Source organism: Artemia franciscana, chromosome 17 (genome assembly GCF_032884065.1).
Source record: "Artemia franciscana chromosome 17, ASM3288406v1, whole genome shotgun sequence".
Classification (NCBI taxonomy): domain Eukaryota; kingdom Metazoa; phylum Arthropoda; class Branchiopoda; order Anostraca; family Artemiidae; genus Artemia; species Artemia franciscana.
The window spans coordinates 28475004-28496197 of NC_088879.1; the positions used below are offsets into that span (position 1 = coordinate 28475004).

A 21194-nucleotide genomic window follows, 5' to 3' on the forward strand; every position below is an offset into this window, starting at 1 on the left:
TTTTTCATTACAAAAGCGGTTTCAAGCTGAACTTGGAAGCGCAATGCTGCAGTGGGTTGTAACTTGTTTGATCATGCAAATACCCTTTTTAAGCACGCTCTGTTATCAAAAACAAACATTTTAAAAGCTCTTCAGGACCGATGTAGACAGTGCCTATTACAAAACTTGTTATTCTTTAGTCTTGACTAAATAGAAAGTATTTACAGAATTAGTGTACAAATCTGAAAAACATACACTACATTGGGTGACGAATTTTTGATGTTTGCTTGTTAAATAAGATTACTTAGCCCTTGTGACTTAGCTTATATCATGGTGGCCAAGAGGCAATTCACCATTCACAGTCTCTAGAATGGCGTCCATGAGTGACCAAAAAAATTGAACAATTACAGGGAGGATTTTTCCATGGAGGGATTTTTTGTGGCAAAAGAACATTTTCCATGGAGGGGGATTGGATTTCCCGGAATTGTTAAAAAAAAGAATCAGAAATTAAATAACTTGTTCAATTGAAAGTTAGGAGCAACATTAAAAATTAAAACGAACAGAAATTATGACGTATTTAAGGGGGTTGCCCTATCTTCAATACCTGGCACTTTACGCTTAATAATAAAATTATTTTTCTTAGAAATTTTTAAAAACATAGTATTCTAATTAAACCGCCCCTGTGCTTCAGGAGTCCTTCTTAAATAATTGGAACAAAAAGCCAAGTTAAATAATTGGAGTAAAAAGTCACACAAGGTCCAACTTTTCCATATCGTCACTTTAACGCAGTAAGGTCGGCTCTAACATTTTGTCAGTGTAGAAATAATTGCTGAAATCCTTTAATAAGCTTCTTTCAAAGAAAAATTCAACGGGACAATGTATGTTTATTCGTATTTAAATATTCTGGTCTGCCTTGCTCTATTGCTCCTTCCATTGAGAACAGCTTAGCCGACGGATTTTGGCAACATTTTCAGAATCGAAGAAATGTCAGATACAACGTTTTGGTGCTATAGACTCAATATGTCCCTGTAGAGGATCATCTCTTGAATTAACTGACTCGTCAGAAATAATATGCCTATCAATTCAAAAACCTTCAATGAAATTGTTCAGAACTGAACATTAAAAATTGAATCTCTCAAGTATTTGTTACTTAGGTATAATTAAAGCAATGATGCCGATTGGGTGGGGGAGGGGCATTTGCCCCTCATCCTTTTTGCTCCTCAATAGTTTTAGAAAAATCTGTTTTGGTATTTCCATTGATATAAAATGCCCTCCTAGATTCTGAAAAATATATTTTGTCCCCTGCTCCATTCATTCTCATTAATCGATGCCACTGAATTCAAAGTATTAGCCTTAATTCAACAATTCAAGGTGACAAACATTGGAATAAAAAAAACATAAATTACACATTTTTCAGACGCATAGTGACCAGCTTCCTTTTAAATGTGAGTACTGTCAGCGATTGTTCAAACACAAGCGTAGCCGTGACCGACATGTTAAGCTGCATACTGGCGATCGAAAATACAAATGTGAACAGTGTGAAGCCGCCTTTAGCAGAAGGTAAGGAGATAAAAACTGTTCGCTTTGCTATTCAATTTGAGAAGAATAAAAAACTAAGTCTGGACTTCCCTGAAGAATTTTACTTTAATTATTCTTTATTATAGAGTAAAAATAAACGAAACAATCAATTGGTAAAATTGGTAAATTTTGTTTACAATCAGTTGGTAAAAACTTGTTATACAAGTTTTATCGAACATAACCATAAAAAATATGCATTTTAAGACTTTATGGTTGTTTTTTAGATTTTCTCTCCTTTTGACAATATCAATTTCTTTATTTTTTGCAATGCTATTATCGATAAACAATGTAATTAAAATTTAGATCTAAAAAAGGAAAAATTCTTGCATTGCTTCATGTAAATAGAAAACCCAGTTTGTACATTGTGAAATATCTTTATTTTATTTCTTACATCTTCAGTGCGGCACCGCATTTATTTCCCTACAAAAATATTTGGTTTTTACCAAAATTTTCGACAATTCTTATAATTACTGGTAGCTGGAAGAAAACTTACAGGCAATCTCGACGGGCATACGCGGTCAGGTGATTCAAAGTAGCTTTTTTTAACTCAGGAAGTTGTCATGCCAGGCAAAAAAAAGCATGAAGAATGAGTTGGTGGCCCAAATTATGATCTGGTAAAGTGAAAAGTGGATCCCAGGATTTGAGTTGAAATATGTCATAATGTTTTCTTTTTTTGGCTATTTTTATTAAATATTGCAAGCAAGGAGTAATAGGAGTTCTAAGCTTAAAAATACTTTAATTTTGTTGATTGACTCTATTGAAATTGCCGCAGAAAATGATTTTTGTACATGCCCTGTTTCGTCCTTTTAGAGTGTCAGTTATTAAATATTTTCATTTTGCGCATTTTTGTGATTTGTTTGTTTATATCAGTATGGCAAGTCCTGCTCATGCGTCGTAGATAAATCACCGAAGACCTCTCCAAATTACTAACAAGTGCGGTATTTAACTCAACAAAAAGGAAAAAAGATTCGTTCTATCTTATCAGCATTGATTATAATAAATTTCACGAAAATTGAATACTGTATTGGTCAGCATGCCGATCAATTTGAATTAATTATGCAACCCAAAAGCATAATCACAAAGTTGAAGAAAGTCTTCTGCTCTAGGCACCACATTTACATTTACAGTTAACCAATTTACTAAGTTTGATGATCGCCAACATCGTTGAGAGGAAAGGACGAAATGGTACCTATTTTCGAGGGAGTCAGTACCCCTCTAAATAATCTTTTAAACAGTCTTTGAGGACAGCTAACATTTTCAAATTCAATAACTAAAAGAATAATTACAGAACAGCTATAAAAGAGAATAAACAAAAATATAGGAAGCAAGAAGGTAAGCCGGATTTTTTTTTTCGGAGGGTGGAATAATAAAAAACATCTTATTTGATATTTTCAATTAGAAGTGCCCAGTAATTCGGGAAAGTTTTGGAAATCCCTGGTAGCAAGAGTATTTTTATTCCTGAAGGCAGAGAGAATATTTTTCGTTTTCTAAAAATCCCTTAACTTACACCTAATAATCCTCCAGGGGCTGCTTGTCAGGTGGTCAGAAGGGACACAAGGGTGATATTCTGCTGGGTAATGCCTTTCAGTTCGTGACTAGCTGAAGCCTGCCAAACTGGTGAGCTCACAACAGTTAGATATATTTGTAAAGCGAGGCCTGGCCCAAAGTAGAAAGTGGCCCAGGGCAGGTGTTTTATGGTGAAATTCAAATTATTACCTTATGTCATTTAAATAACCCTTAAAGACCCACCACACATCCCATGATTTTGAAAAACTGTTTAAGTCGTTTTCGCTTGAAAACCACCCTAATTTTATTTAGTATATAAGCAAATGAAGCCACATGGTTAAGCAATTAACTGTTAATCTTTAAATATTGGTAATAGTCTCTTGAAAGGAAGACTGACCCAGCAAAAAGCTGAAAAACCCTATTTTCATCTCTTATAATGTTTTAAATGCTTGTGTTCGCCCCTCAATTCCGGGTTGCGATAATAATTGATAACAAATTTATAACTTACGTGGCAGTGTATCTGAATATTAAAACTCCCTGATCATGGTCACCATCAAGGAGGGGCCAGTAGGAACGAACACCACTGGGGCCACTCATTTCTTTTGAGCGCAATGGTATTCTAGTGCACACTTTGGCTGTAATAATTCAATAGGTGCTATGTTACATGGCACAAACTATACAGAAGATCGGAAAAAGCTAGAAATACTTTCGTGTTTTAGTAAAGTACAAGTTCAGTCTACAAGGCATAATATTCTTACTCCTTTAAAATAGGGCAAAAATAACTTTAACATCAAAAACTCCTTTTACATTAAATAACTTTAGTGTAAAAATCTTAATATTAATATAACTAAGATTAAAAGTAAAATAATTGTCAATTTAAGCCAGATTCGTTTGCAAAGCCCAGATAAGCCGGTAGTGTTAACGCCACTTCATCTCCATGCTAATTTTCATTGGTAGAGGTAATCCAAATGTCAATTTTTCTATTATATCTTTTTTGTTTTCTCCTTCTTTTTTTGCTATCTGTTTAACTGCTTTTATAATTATTTACTAATAAACGAAGTTGCTTTGAAAGATAAGTATCAGAAGAAAAATTTTAACAAATATAATTTAGAATATTATAGCATTAATATTATTTCTGCGCAAATAGAAGCTAGAGGCCTTCTAATATAATGAAAAAAAAAATCACCAATGCAACAGCACAAACAAAGAAACAAACACACACCATTAAAAAAAACTAACCATATAAACAAAAAAGAAAAACAGAAGGAGAAAGGAAGACCGTTTTGCTACTTTAGTAATTAATACAGATCAGTACTTGAATGAGGCCTTAACCCTACTCATCCATCCAATTACTTAAGTTAAACAGCATAGCCATACACAGTCAACCGCGAAGAATAATCCCTGGACAGGCAGTTGCGTCGTAAGTAAGTATAAGTCGTCATTTACCAAATAATAAAAACAATAAAAAAGACAAATAATGCAGAGGCGACAACCCAACACAAGGGCTCAACAGGAAAATACACACTTGTCCATTGGATTTCAGCACTTTAAATTCCTGAAACTCGAAGTATCAAGTCTAGATGGATCTACAGTTTAAACGCCATTTTACCTCCCTGCTTATATTCAGTGGGAAAGTAATTTGAATTTTTAGATAGACAATTCCTCACTTCTAATCATAGCTTTCTGTAACAATAAAAAATTTACGATCATCTTTTCTTTCAGTGACCATCTTAAAATTCATATAAAAACCCATGATTCAAGGAAACCATTTCAGTGTTCCCTGTGTCAGCGAGGGTATAACACAGGAGCAGCCCTCACATCTCACATGCTTAACCACAGGTAATTAAAATCTACTTTATTTCAAAACTTTTATGTCTTTTGCATAATAATGGTTTTATTAACAGCTTCTCTGTTTGGGTTTCAATTATCTCAGAAATATTTGACTTGTTTTATGATTCTGTGTTGGCAATCTCATCTAGATTCCTATTAACCTTGAGTAGATACTTGGGCGAAGATTTGACTATAACTACTTCATATAATCTTTAAGCTTTTTGTTTGAAGATATTAATATTTTGATCTCTTATTTAGTGAATGATTATATTATAAGTTATTTTTTTCAGAACACTGCACAATAATACTTGATAGCCGCATTACAGTCATACAGAATTTTGCACGGCTAAAAGGCTAATAGCGTGTCGCGCATGTAACTTGTGAGTTGAGTAATGTTCAACTTTCAAGTGTATTTTTTGAATTTAAAATGGTAGCTTAGAGGGGCAGTTTTACCATTTCTATGATAAACCTGGCCAAAACGCTTGTGAGAATCGTACAAACCAACAAGTGAAAACAAAATATCAGTTGTAAATCTGCTTTTCTTCATCAACAAAAGTTTTCAGTATTAACTTTATCAACTCTAGTGTGGCTCGGGTATAAATCGTACATAGCTTTCCAATCATTCAATAATTGAAGGACTTTTTTAGCCATATATACTTGCAGTGTTACTACTTGCACAGTGACATCAATTCAGGGAAACTAGGGGGGGGGGCAAAATGCATTTGTTAAGAATTTAGGTAGAGGGGGGCATTTTGTCGTTTTTAATCGAAACTTCGAAAGAAGTGATGAACTAGTTTCGCGAACAATACAGTTTTCAAAAAAATATTACTTTTTGAAATTTTCTAAGTACTCTTGAGTTTAACGCAAATTTTCATTTTTGGATTTTTTATAATACATTAAGGAAATTGTAAAATAAACACCGATTCGAGTTAAAAGAACAGAAACACAATTTGGAGATTAATACATTCTAGATAGCTACTATTTATATCTTCTTTGTTTGGAGATTGGACAAATGCAAACAGTAAAAGCGGGCTTTACTTTTGGATTTGAAACGGAAAAGACTGTTTCCGTCATTGAAACCTTCTTTGTTTGGAGATAGGACAAATGCAAACAGTAAAAGCGGGCTTTACTTTTGGATTTGAAACGGAAAAGACTGTTTCCGTCATTGAAACCTTCTTTGTTTGGAGATAGGACAAATGCAAACAGTAAAAGCGGGCTTTACTTTTGGATTTGAAACGGAAAAGACTGTTTCCGTCATTGAAACCTTCTTTGTTTGGAGATAGGACAAATGCAAACAGTAAAAGCGGGCTTTACTTTTGGATTTGAAACGGAAAAGACTGTTTCCGTCATTGAAACCTTCTTTGTTTGGAGATAGGACAAATGCAAACAGTAAAAGCGGGCTTTACTTTTGGATTTGAAACGGAAAAGACTGTTTCCGTCATTGAAACCTTCTTTGTTTGGAGATTGGACAAATGCAAACAGTAAAAGCGGGCTTTACTTTTGGATTTGAAACGGAAAAGACTGTTTAAACCTTCTTTGTTTGGAGATTGGACAAATGCAAACAGTAAAAGCGGGCTTTACTTTTGGATTTGAAACGGAAAAGACTGTTTAAACCTTCTTTGTTTGGAGATTGGACAAATGCAAACAGTAAAAGCGGGCTTTACTTTTGGATTTGAAACGGAAAAGACTGTTTCCGTCATTGAAACCTTCTTTGTTTGGAGATTGGACAAATGCAAACAGTAAAAGCGGGCTTTACTTTTGGATTTGAAACGGAAAAGACTGTTTCCGTCATTGAAACCTTCTTTGTTTGGAGATTGGACAAATGCAAACAGTAAAAGCGGGCTTTACTTTTGGATTTGAAACGGAAAAGACTGTTTCCGTCATTGAAACCTTCTTTGTTTGGAGATAGGACAAATGCAAACAGTAAAAGCGGGCTTTACTTTTGGATTTGAAACGGAAAAGACTGTTTCCGTCATTGAAACCTTCTTTGTTTGGAGATTGGACAAATGCAAACAGTAAAAGCGGGCTTTACTTTTGGATTTGAAACGGAAAAGACTGTTTCCGTCATTGAAACCTTCTTTGTTTGGAGATTGGACAAATGCAAACAGTAAAAGCGGGCTTTACTTTTGGATTTGAAACGGAAAAGACTGTTTCCGTCATTGAAACCTTCTTTGTTTGGAGATTGGACAAATGCAAACAGTAAAAGCGGGCTTTACTTTTGGATTTGAAACGGAAAAGACTGTTTCCGTCATTGAAACCTTCTTTGTTTGGAGATTGGACAAATGCAAACAGTAAAAGCGGGCTTTACTTTTGGATTTGAAACGGAAAAGACTGTTTCCGTCATTGAAACCTTCTTTGTTTGGAGATAGGACAAATGCAAACAGTAAAAGCGGGCTTTACTTTTGGATTTGAAACGGAAAAGACTGTTTCCGTCATTGAAACCTTCTTTGTTTGGAGATTGGACAAATGCAAACAGTAAAAGCGGGCTTTACTTTTGGATTTGAAACGGAAAAGACTGTTTCCGTCATTGAAACCTTCTTTGTTTGGAGATTGGACAAATGCAAACAGTAAAAGCGGGCTTTACTTTTGGATTTGAAACGGAAAAGACTGTTTCCGTCATTGAAACCTTCTTTGTTTGGAGATTGGACAAATGCAAACAGTAAAAGCGGGCTTTACTTTTGGATTTGAAACGGAAAAGACTGTTTCCGTCATTGAAACCTTCTTTGTTTGGAGATAGGACAAATGCAAACAGTAAAAGCGGGCTTTACTTTTGGATTTGAAACGGAAAAGACTGTTTCCGTCATTGAAACCTTCTTTGTTTGGAGATTGGACAAATGCAAACAGTAAAAGCGGGCTTTACTTTTGGATTTGAAACGGAAAAGACTGTTTCCGTCATTGAAACCTTCTTTGTTTGGAGATTGGACAAATGCAAACAGTAAAAGCGGGCTTTACTTTTGGATTTGAAACGGAAAAGACTGTTTCCGTCATTGAAACCTTCTTTGTTTGGAGATTGGACAAATGCAAACAGTAAAAGCGGGCTTTACTTTTGGATTTGAAACGGAAAAGACTGTTTCCGTCATTGAAACCTTCTTTGTTTGGAGATTGGACAAATGCAAACAGTAAAAGCGGGCTTTACTTTTGGATTTGAAACGGAAAAGACTGTTTCCGTCATTGAAACCTCACACCAATAGAACACTGTCAAGCATTCAAAACAGCAAGCACGTGAACGGTTATCCCTGTCCCTGAAAATGGGAAATACGTATGGGCTGGATTGAAATCAGAAAAAAGAAAAAAAAATGGAAACCATTTAAGTGATGGAACTGGGTTTATTAAGCTAAACCTTCCACAGCTTCGCAATAAAAAACTTGAAGACCGGGTATCAGCTTCCAGCTGATACCCGGTCATTAAATAATTCCAAACCCGGTCATTAATAATAATTCTAAACCCGGTCATTAATAATTCCAGCTGATACCCGGCACGTTAAATTGATCAGCTTCCAGTTAATCAATTTAATGTCATTTGAAATTAAATTACTCTGAACAATTATTTATTCAGCGAAAGTGTTAAGCCAATCAGAGGCATTGTTTTACGAAAACCTGATGTAAGAGTTGACGAAAATTTGTTTTTTTTCTAAAAACTATCTTTAAGCAAAGTAAAGACAAAGTTCCAGTTAGCTTTTTAATCTTGAAAAGTGAACTACGACCTATTGCATTTATCTTTTCAGTATTTCAATGCTTAGTTTATGTGTAGTCTTATACAGTCCTGTTTAAAAGTTAGAAACTTTGAAAAAAGGAATCTAAACTTAATTACGTCTTAAGCGTATCTGACAATGTCATTTTTCCAGGAGTAATGTCCTAGTGGCAACCCTGCTCAGAGAAAATATAAGAAATATCATATTGCCCGATATCACTTCATTTTTGAGTAAATTGGATCCAATTTTTATTCCTGTTTCTTGATAAATAAGCCAGGACTGATGGAATTGGATCAGGTTATACATATATCATATATTTTCAGAGGGACAAATAGGCAAAGATTTAAAGCTCTTTTTCAACACCAAAGGATTTTGGCAGTTGAGCCTGTTATTTTTTGCCATTTATTGTCTTAAAAGTTGAATTCGAGCATGGATTCATGAACTCTCAGGAATCATGTACACCAGGTTGCATGTGCCAAACGTTTTGTGTGTTCCAAGCGTTATGAGATTGTCCCAAGAGTGGCGGAACTGCGCAGCACACGTGGCTTTCTGAGATTTAAACCAGAGGGCGAAAGTCAGCGCCCCCTCGAATATTTTTGTATTCGTCTTATCGTTTTCCTCTGTGGAGAGGAAGTCTTTAAGAAACTGTCTCCTATATTTTAAAAGGAACGCTCTGTCCCAACCTTCCCTTTACTGTTTTCTGGTATATATAATGGACCTTTTTCATTGCAGTGCAATAGAAAAAGTTTTGAGACGGCATTTACTCCAAAATCTAAAAAACAGGAAAAAACTTGTTACGATGCGAAAGATAGCCATTACAGCAGTTTCATCATAGCAACAACTAAGTGCTTTTAAGAATTCATTTATTTGTCTTTTCGGAAATATTATGCTCTAAGTTAAATATTTTCCTGAGAGAATTCATAGGCTACCCAATAAAAAGGAACTTCCACTTTTGGAAATCACGTACACCAAGTAGTACGTAACCATCGTGGTAATTTACACCAAATGTGGCAGAACTCTGCCAAGTATTACGGGCAATATGCCACGCGTGGTGAAACTGGCACACGTTTTTCTAAGAGATGACACAAGGGAGGGGGAGTGGGAGAACTCTTAACCTAACAAATAATACTGAGCTTTGACCCTCTGCAAGGGCAAATGGGCATTTGCCCCCTTCCGAGGTTTTGAAAGATGCATTTTTTTTTTTACTTTCATTGAAAAACTAACTGTTTATGAAATTGTCATTCAAAAAATCAAAAGAGCAACAAAATTTCCTCCTTGGCTAGAATTTAAGAAATGTACCCCTCCTTAAATTTTCGTGAATTGGTACCCCTAACCCTCAGTAACATACTTAATATCCATCTGTATAATGCTGAACGTTCAAGATGGCTTCTAAGAAATAATTCAATCAGCACCATCTAGCATTCAGATCCTTATCTAAAAGCTGCTTTTCAATTTATTCTCTACAGCTAGATTTCCGGATTTGCTAGTTATTATAGCCAGGCAAAAGCCGTTTAGTTATTATATTTCAACTTAATTTGCACCTTGGGGCAGTTTTATAAAGTTCGAACATTCTCGAACAGAAACAAACCATTATTTTGAAAAATGTTATCAATTCACTAACCATTTTGTATTTGCCGCTTGACTTAATAATTTCAATGTCAACAAAGAAAACATCAGATTATTTTCTTTCTGTCGTCAAAAGACGACAAAAAAATTTTCTTGTAGGTTATCTTTCTTGAATTTAGCAGTAATGCTCATACCTTATCATTGTAGGAGGGAATCCAGCTCTGTATCTTCTACTTCTTCTGTTGCTATGTCTCAGGTTTCTTCTCGAATTTCTCACTCACCAGTAACAGAAAGCTCTCCTGCAACACCTCCTGAAAGTCCATTAGAAGACGACAGCAAAAAGGAGATGGAAAGCCGTTTGCAATCCAGTAATGACAATCAGGTAGGCAGAGAGATGCCATTTTATTCTTTCTGATGGGCAGTGGGAGGGGACAGCAGTCTGGAATGCTATTTTTAAAGTCCCTCTCCCTTTCTTAAACATATTCATGAATTCATACCTTAATGAGTCTTTTATTTACAAATATGTCTCGTAGCTACTTTAGGTGAGTGGATAGTTTGGCTGACATTTTTAAGAAATATGTATAAATTTTTAAGAAATGTCTCAAAAATTTCCTTGGAATATGAAGCAGCTTCCATCCAATTGGAGGAACTTTAAATACTTTATGTATTCTCCTTTTTTTAACCTTAGATTTTATCTATCGAAACAAATCCATGTAACTCTGAAAATTTTATTTTGAGCAAAATGCAATACAATGCAGGACCTTTACAATCTACCCCAAATAACACACAGTTGAAAAATACCAATTTACGAAAATCTATAAATTCGCCTGAAGACATATAATTACATCATAGAGTTATAAAAATTGATATTTTAAATATAAGCTTTCTAAAAACCGAAACACAAAAATCAAATATCTGAGTCTCATGCCCAAAATTTTGTTCAATATGGTTTTGATAAAAAAAAAAATTATCCACGAACTTTCACATATCTTTTTCATAAAATTATATATATTTTTATATATCTTTAAATTATATTCTATTAAGTTTTTCTTAAATTTCATCCCTTTTATGCTTTCTTTTCTTTATTTTGTTTAATTAAAGTTTTATTTCCTTTCAGGAGACAATAAATGAGAAAGTCGAAGTACTTATTAAAGTAGAGAGAACAAGTCCTGTAAATTCAGCACATGATGGTGCAGACCACCCCTCCTTACCAGCTAGCCCCCAGTCTTTAAGGTGCCAATATTGTGGCCTAAATGGCTTCAGCAGTTTAGAAGCACTTGGCAATCATGTACAATCTTTACATGGTAAGATTTTTAAGTTTGCTTGCTTGAGGGAGTCACTTTTAGCAGCACCACAAAAGACACCATGAAACATTTTTTGTCAAACTGAGATTTACAGATCACCCCATAAGGCCTAATGCGCCTGGTCAACTAATTTAAGGTATTTTCCTGTAAAGATAGATAAATATTTATTGCAACAAAAGCTGCTTTGGGCAAAGCAAAAAAAATTATAAGAAATAATAGCATGTAATAACACACATAACAAATCATGATACATAACAATAACAATGAAAAAACAACAATTGCAAAATAAAAACAGACATAATAATGCACATAATTGCACAAGACTAACTCATATAGTTACACAAAGTGCTTTACATATGATAGGTAGGTACTAAACGCTTTACATCCACAAGGGTCATGGCTACAAATAAGAAGCTCTTCATGGATCACTCTTGGAACACGTTCATGTACACTTTAAGGGCACTGACTCCATCCTTCCATATTTCATTAGTCTTTTTCTACATACACATTTAGTCTTATTCTTAATATTTCATTTAGTCTTAGTATTTAGTCTTAGTATTCATTCTCACTATTCTCAATTCTCACTATTTCTCACTCATTCGATTCTCACTATTTAGTCTTAGTATTTCATTAGTCTTTTTCTACATTCTACATTTAAAAAACTAAATTGCCGTTAATTTCTTCAAATGAAGCAATAAATCATGATTTTTCAAATAGTAATTGCAAAAATAAATTACCGTTGTTAAAAAAAGGTGCAGTTCGAGGTGGGTCTTCCCTGAATATATTTGAAATATTCAGCCCAAATCTGAGTAAATATGAAAAATGTATGTCTACCTGGGACTAGATAATCTATTTTTTTTTTTTTTTTTTTCTTTGTCTAGGGGCATTGATGGATCCAGGAGGGACAGAGATGGGCGCATTTTTTAATTAAATTTAGTTTTATCAAGGGAATCTGTCCGTATTACCATAAAAGCCAACTGGGAGGATAAAATCTGGGAGGTAAAAACAAATAATAAGGAGGGGAAATTTAAAATCCTAACTTCTTTAGGCTGTCGAAATGATATTTCAGGATTGTGCTCTCACAACAGGGCCGAAAAAAAAAATATTAACTTCTTTTTACTCTCGAAAATTTGTTTTCGAGTCTTACTAAGGCACTGAGGCGACGAAATTGATATCATTACTTTTTTTGGCTGTCTGTTTTGATTTTTTGGGTTTGCTTTTTTTGCGAAGCGGGGTGGTTTTTACAACATTGTTGTTTTTAGGGGATTTGTATAATAGAAAGTAAATTATATGAGAAGTGCAAAATTATTAGTTAAAGTTTTGCAATTTGGTGAGCAAATGGTGGGCACTCTACTGCTTATTTTCATCTAATTAAAGCTCTGCATTATATGACATATCACCTTCTTTGTTCGTTCTAAAATATTAAAATAAAGGCCAAACTCTCTAGAATCTTAATTAATGTTCATGTAAGTATGTAGTTAAAACTAAGTATATAAGTCGAAATACTCCTTCAAAGTTCGGAGTGATCATTTAAGAAAAATCGATTTTCGAAAAATCGTTTATAAAAGTAGGCAATAATTATGTGCTTACTTTTTTTTATCTAGCTGGTATAGATGGGTCTCTGAATTCTCAGTTTGAATCAGTGTGATTGCATCAATTTTTTTTCAAACAAATTAATAATAAAACGTTAATAAAAAGGGGAAATTCAAAGAACTTGAGTTAACCACGGAAACGGAATACAACTACAATATTACTTCAGAATTTCTCATCTTCTCAATACCAACCAGTCACAAAATATAGTCATGTTTTCGTATAGGGATTGCATGTACTTGTCCATAAAATTGTCTAAACTGCTATATATATAGCACTGAGGATTTTATACTGGTTTTGATACATGCCATCCAATTATATTTCCACGATTAGTTATTTATAAATTAAAATCTTTACAGGACCATTCTCTTACTTAATGCTAATTCTGAGTCAAATTTCAAATTTTTATTTTTGTGCTCAACAGATATGTCAAGATTTAAACTTTGAATTGAATATCTGAAAATTTCAAGATTAAAAAAAAATTAATTAGGAATCCACCACAGATTTAAACCCCGATAATTTAAATCACCAATCTATACATATGAAATAAAAAAATAACAAGCACATAATTATTTATTTTTTAAGGAATATTTGACTCAATTAGTTTGAGGCACATACCTACATGCATCTTTATTAGAGTTCATATTTTTCTGACGATTTTGGTCTTTATTCGAAATATTTGAGGATGAATAGAAGAGGAAGCACTATGAGCTCTAAACTAACAGGACTATAGACTCACAGTATTCTAGACTGATAGGACTAGCCATTACAAACGTTCACCAAAATATTGAGGTAGACATCGACCGTGCAATAAATAGAAATGGCGGAAGTGGAAATACAGAAATAGACTCTTTCTTATAAAATTGTGAATTATGTAATTTAAGTGAAGTATGTCAAACTTTAAAAAGTGGAAGGATACACTAAGTTGTTATGAATAGTAAAATTTTTATTAGTAAATTTTTAAGATTTCGTCAAAGTTGACACTGTTTATTAAAACACTATTTTTAAAAATAAACAGTGATTAGTGAATGTTTTATTGCCTATATTTAAAACCCTCGTTTTAAATGTCTTTTATGCATTTCTATCTCCTCGTTCTGTTTTTCTTATTACACCCCTAAAAGAATTAATATTTAATCTTTAATATATCTTTTACGAATATACAAGCTATATCTCGTTATAAATATTGAATATACATGCTAAATGTTTTGACCTATACAATTTGTCACAAAGAGTACATAACCTCAAAAGATGGTTCAAAACTGATTTTTATTGACAATAAAAAGCTTAATCACTCGCTATAGCGGTCAAGAGTGCAAAGGCAAAAAATTATACAGAAAATATTAAATATCATATTTTTTTATACATGGCGAACAGTTTTTTTATTTTTCCTATGGCAGGATTCTTTTTATAACTTACCATTTTTTATGTCAATATTTTTATACCATATTTATTTCAGCAGATTTATTAAATCTTTAACCTTCACCAGATTTTAGATTAAATTTACGACTATTTCCACTACCTACCTACGACACATAATTGTCGAGGTTGCTTTTAAATTGCAAGTATTTGTTTGTTCGTAAGTTTATCGAAGCAACCGCCCCCCTTCTAAAGAAAATCCTGGATCCACCCCTGTCTTGGGGGGTGGCCCTCCTTGTATTGTTGTTAACAAATTGGTCATAGTATAAGAGGAAATATGAATGATGCCAATTTTCATAATGACATAATTGGAATATTTAATGATTTTGACTATTTCTGAACTCCCATCCCCAATTCCTTGTTGTAGGACTAGACTATACACAAATTCAAAACTTTCACAGGAAAAATTGAGAGAGCCTAAAACCAATCAGATTTGATAAAATAAATTTCAAAGGGGAGGTACCTGTTTTATCCTCAACTTATTTTCTAATAGTACACTATGCCTTTTTTTATGAGCACAGCCTTCAAATGGTGGCTGGGTTGCAGGGTTTTGGAAAATTAATTAGTTCAAAAAGTTTATTTTATTATTATCTTTCATTTTTCTAATATGACCATATTTTAGAATTGTATATGCACAAAATAGTTTAAAGCTCATAAAATTCTTTTGGCACAAGCTGTTTGGCTGCTTATTTTTATGCCCCTTCTGATACAGAAAGGGCTTGTGACTTTTTATTTAGAGATTGGGTATTCTCAACCATAGAAAGTTATCTTTAGGGTTTTTTGCTTGATTATACAAAGCTGAAAATTTGTATGTTCTTCCTATTTCAACTAGACTCTCTCACCTTGGTTCGAAAGACTATCCCCTGTCTCAAAAGTTAACCCTGGCATCTATTCTTATGACTAATATATCACCAAATTGCATAATATTTTGTGGAGGGGTCTCATATAGTGACGAAGATCAATAAGATTATAATAGATAAAAACCAGAATGGAAAATCTATTTCATGATATCTCTTTTGCTCTCTTTACCTATCTTAATTGTGTTTTATCTTTAAAATTTTTTAACAATTATATACTTTATTTATCATACTTCAAATATTTTTGCCTTTTGTGGTGTTCATGTTGTGTTTTTTTTTCAGGTCCATCCTGTAGCACTGTAAGCCAAACTTCATCCCCTGGTAGTAATAGTGCTAAGTCAAAAGCAGAAAACAGAGCAGAACAAGCAGCATCACCAAGACAAATGGACATGACGCCCTCGTATGTCCAGCGTCTTTTATTCTGCAGCCTTTGCAGTGCAAGATTCACATCTCCTATTACACTACAGCAACATATTTTTTCTTCACACAATGCTGTTGATGCATTGCGACTTTACTACCCCTCATTTGTGAGATACCCAGCTTTAAACGGAATCCCATCCGAAATCACCAAAGATTCACTCGGTGAGCCCCAGTTGACTTGCCCACAATGTCCTCTGTCTTTTTGTGATGTTGAGAGCTACAGCATCCATTTGAAAAGTCATTGGGAAACAGCTTTAAGGATGACACAAGGCTTGTATCCACAGAGAATAGCTTGCACTGAATGTGGATTAGACATGGCAGGGTTCAGTTCCAGTCAAGCTGACGCTCATGCTGCTTCCCATATTTTAACAACTTCTGTTGAATACGGCTGCCAAGCTTGTGTAAAAACGTTTGCTAAGCCAGATGAGCTGCAAAAGCACTTGCTAGATATACATGCCCATCATTTATTTAAATGTTCTCTTTGTGAAGAGGTTTTTGATTCAAAGGTTGCAATTCAAGTGCACTTCGCTGTAAAGCACAGTGATGAATGTAAAGTCTACAGATGCACGGTGTGTCCAGTAATATGCAAATCGGAAACTGAATTTACTCTTCATGTCAAAACATCTCACTCCCCAATGCCGAGTTTTCGATGCACAATTTGTGCTGAAACTTTTTCAGTAGAGTTTCTTCTTGAAAGGCATATTCAAACAGAACATGGTATTCACCCTGGCTATGGGTACCAAGCTCAATTCAAGTGTGAAACCTGCCATGAGCAATTTACATCAACCGCTATGCTTTTACTCCATATTCAATCAACTCATTCAGAAATTAGACCTTGCTCCGTCTGTGGTGAAGTTTTCCGAAGTTACAGTGAATTAGAGAACCACATAAAATTGCACCATGCAATGAATAATTCTACGACTCGTATTAAGTGCAATATATGTGATGATTATTTTGGGTCTCCATTTGAGTTGGCTGAACATAAGCTGAAACACTATAAAAATCAGGGCCAACCGCAATGTTCAAGCTGTAAGGCTGTGATTACAAACAGGGATGATTTTAAAAGACACACAAATTTGCATGTTGGTGAAATGCCATTTTTGTGTATTATTTGCCGACAAAATATTGGGTCTGTCCCGGAGCTCGAGCTCCATATGCAGTTTCATATCCAAAGTGAAAGCAAGCCTGTAAGCTGTACGCATTGTAGCTCAAAATTTTCAACGGAACAAGAGCTAAGAGAGCATAGTTTTTCTCATCTTCTTGTGGGGAAAACTCCAGAATGTATGCTTTGTAAACAGAGTTTCGAAAATGTAGTCCAGCTGCAGCTGCATTTAATAGAGCATTCACATGTTGACTCAGCGAGCTATCCCTGCAGCGTCTGTAGTGCGGTTTTCACCCAAGGGATGTCCTTGCAGAGACATACCATTGAACATGACCTATCTAGCCGTCCTTATACTTGTAATGACTGTGGCCTTAAGTTCTTCTTTTCTTCTGAGCTAGAGCACCACGCAACGTCTCATAAACAAAAAAGTCCAAGAGAATTCAGATGTGAAGAATGTTATCAGTGTTTTCCATCATTGTCTATGCTGAGTCATCATAGATTAATTCATGATAATGTGTCAAGTCCTGTGAAATGTCCAGAGTGCTCTGCTACATTTTCTGAAGGCTCAACAATGATAATGCATTTTAAGAATGTTCATGAAGCCCTGGCAAAAGAACCAGAATCGAAGGAGTTCAAATGTGAGCACTGTGGAATGGATTTCCCGTGTCTTTCAAATCTGCAGGGTCATGTCAAACTCCATAAATCTGATACCTGCTTTCGTTGTGATGTCTGCTCAAAACTTTTCGGTGAGCAGAGAAACCTTCAGACGCATATGAGAATTCACAGTGGTGAGCGACCTTATGGATGCAGAATGTGTGATAAGCGTTTTGCTCGTAAGGAAAATCGAAAGGCGCATGAAAAGTCACACACAGGAATCAAACCGTTCACCTGTTCGGTTTGCTTGCGTGCTTTTACTCGCAAATGCCACTTAAGGGAGCATAAAAAACTTCATGAAAGAACTAGTCAATCCCCTGAAGAAATGAATATATCAACTGATGACAGTGATGAGGAAGTAAACGTCGATGATGTTTGAATTTATGATTTTACCAGTGACTCGCAATTATTTATTATTACTTTGACGTCGAAGTTTCTAAATTAAAACTATTAATTTTAATTGTTTTCCCGTGCAAACAATAGAATTTTTTTTATTGAAAATCACATTGTGAAATCGATCATCGAATTAAAATAATTCAGTTTTTTATGAGATTTGTTCACTCAATGGAACTAGTCATTAGTTGTATTATTCTAAACAAAAAATAGAAACTGAGTCTTTCATAAGCTCTTCTGGTCAAACACGCTTTCAATTTCTTAAACTTTAGTTTCAGACATTGATTAACTCATAAACTTATTAAGTCACATGGATATTCCGTAATATGAAAAGTAAATTAAAATGACGCAATTTTTTTCTGTAATTGATCTCTGAATGTTTGGTAAAATCTTTGGTGGTTCGATTAATCCGCTAGCTGGAAGATAAATTTTCTATCATAAGGAAAGGAAACGATCGAAAATGGGGTTCTTAAAGGCCAAATGAAAATACTGAAGAAAACACAGAAAGCGAATATTTCGAGAGAACAACCACCTCTCTTCTTCAGCGCGAACAAAATAATAAGATCAAGGAAAAAACAAGTGTGGAAAGTACAACAGAACCGATGAAAAAAAAAATGCCTAAAAATTAAATAAAAGATCAAAAATTTAAACAATTAAAATCAAATACCAAGCAAACAATAAAGTGAGTTATTCGCCAATATCCACGATTTGCTTAAAATCCAAACAAAATTGAACTGCCAAAGACGGATACTAAAGAACAACTGAGAAATAAAAGATTTTTTTCATTCACTCAAACAAACGAAGCAGCCAATTGAATAAATTGGTGAACTAGGTGACCTGATTTCTGATTTTAACCATTGCATTTCTTGTGGATACCCTTTGAGACCTAAGGGGTTGATGATGCATCTGATTATGTGATTGGGGAGTGGTTCAACATTTATACCAGTAATTTTCTATCATCAAACAGTTCGTGGTAACGAACTGTGGCAAGGAGCGATCCGGCTCAATAGTAACCATAACTAAAAAACGGAATTTTGATATCAATAGCTATATCAAAAGAATCAAATTTTAATGCCGATTTTAAATATACAAGTTTAATCAAGTTTAGTTTTACCCATCAAAAGTTACGAGCCTTAAAAAATTTGCTTTATTTTAGAAAATAGGGGTAAACAACCCCTAAAAGTCATAGAATATTAACGAAAATCACACCATCAGATTCAGAGTATCAGAGAACCCTATTTTATAAGTTTCAAGCTCCTATCTATAAAAATGTGGAATTTTTTATTTTTGCCACAAGGCAGATCACGGATGCGTGTTCATTTGTTTGTTTGTTTGTTTGTTTTGTTTTGTTTTTTTTTCAGGGTTTATCGACCCAGTAGTCCTAAATTCTTTCTAGAGGGCTCATTCTAGCGGAAATGAAAATTTCTTGTGCCCTTTTTAAGTGGCCAAAAAAACTGGAGGGCACCTAGGCCCCCTCACACGCTAATTATTTTCCCAAAGTCACCAGATCAAAATTCTGAGATAGCCATTTTATTCAGCATATTCAAAAAACCTTATACCTATGTCTTTGGGGACGACTTACTCCCACAGTCCCCGTGGGAGGGGCCACAAATTACAAACTTTGACCAGTGCTTACATATAGTAATGGTTATTTGGAAGTTCACAGACGTTTTCAGGGGCATTTCTAGGTTGGAGGGGGGGGTTAAGAAGAGGGGGATATGTTGGGGGAACTTTCCTAGGAGCAATTTGTCATGGGGGAAGAAAATTTTCATGAAAAGAGCGTAAAATTTACTAGCATTATTTAAAAAAAGCAATAAAAAAATTAAATATGAAAAAGTTTTTTTCAACTGAAAGTAAGGAGAAGCATTAAAACTTAAAACGAACAGAAATTATTACGCATATGATGGGCTCACCTCCTCCTAATACCTTGCTCTTTACGCTAAAGTATTTTAGTAATTTCAACTATTTATTCTACGGCTTTTGTGATTCACTGGTCATTCTTAAAAAATTGGGACAAAATTTAAGCTTGAGTGTAAAGAGCGAGGTATTGACGAGGGGGTGAACCCCTTCATATGCGTAATAAAAAGAAGATAATAGAGAATTTCGTTACGTAAGCTAATTTGTAAGTTATGTGTATCTTTTACTAATAAAAACATTCGTAAAAAAATTAAAAGTTCTAGTTACCTTTTTAAGTAACCAAAAAATGGGAAGGCAACTAGGCCTCCTCCCCCGCTCTTTTTTTCTCAAAATCATTCGATCAAAACTATGAGAAAGCCATTTAGCAAAAAAATAAATATGCAAATTTCGTTTTAATTATTCATCTGCGGAGAGCCAAAATCAAAACATGCATTGATTCAAAAACGTTCAGAAATTAAATAAAAAAAAACAAGTTTTTTTAACGGAAAGTAAGGAGCGACATTAAAACTTAAAACGAACAGAAATTACTTCGTATATGAAAGGGGATGCTTCCTCATCAACGCCCCGCTCTTTACGCTAAAGCGTTTTACTGTTTTAAAAAGTAAAGTTAAGAGAAAGAGTCAAACTTTAGTGTAAAGAGTGGGGCGTTGATGAGGAAGTATCCCCTTTCATATACGAAGTAATTTCTGTTCGTTTTAAATTTTAATGTCGCTTCTTATTTTCCGTTGAAAAACTTGTTTTTTATTATTTAATACCAGTAAAGGGCTATATTTTCAGATTTTACAAATATAGGCAAATATTATGAGTTGGTTATTTTGAGCTAGTTTTATGGATATATTAGTATTTTGCATATGCTACGAATCACTAATTTTTGTTCACTTTAAGTTTCAACTCTACTCTTTTCTTCCCTCGGGAAACATTTTTTTAATTAACTTCTGTTAGACTTTCTTAAATATCAAAGGAGCGTGACAAAAATAACTCTGTGAAACTTAGATGCCGCCACCTTTTAGGTCAACTTCAGTTTTTTCCGAATATGGCGCCAAGTTAGGTTTTAAATTACCTCCTTACCTCCATCCTCCTACCTCCCTAAGAAGTTTCCAGAAAATTATCCCAAATTTGTCATATGGATAACAATTTCAAAGGTTATTTAATCCGTCAGCTTAAGTGCCACTCTATTTGTTTCCACTGAATATGGTAAGCAAGATCCACTCGCTTACCGAATAGCATCAGGAGAACTTGCATAGAAAGCACCACCTATAGCAAAAATAGGCATAAACTATAAAACAGCAAAAACAAAATGTCTTTGGCTCCCCGTACGTACAGTATGCGTCCCATGTTTAAGCAATGGCTATCCATCGAATCCTGCTTCTATATTTTATTGTAAGTAAGAG

General features: G+C 34.3%; 1 protein-coding gene across 1 annotated transcript in view; it reads left to right on the plus strand.

The window, feature by feature from the left end:
• LOC136037527 (zinc finger protein 423 homolog) overlaps window positions 1-17953 on the plus strand; it is a 151611-nt gene extending 133658 nt beyond the window's left edge. Inside the window, exons 4-8 of the mRNA XM_065720249.1 lie at window positions 1397-1539; window positions 4786-4902; window positions 10358-10532; window positions 11268-11454; window positions 15600-17953. Coding sequence (XP_065576321.1) covers window positions 1397-1539; window positions 4786-4902; window positions 10358-10532; window positions 11268-11454; window positions 15600-17872 — 2895 coding nt within the window. The 3' untranslated portion in view covers window positions 17873-17953. The remainder of the gene's footprint in view (window positions 1-1396; window positions 1540-4785; window positions 4903-10357; window positions 10533-11267; window positions 11455-15599) is intronic.
• The last annotated feature ends 3241 nt before the right edge of the window (window positions 17954-21194 follow it).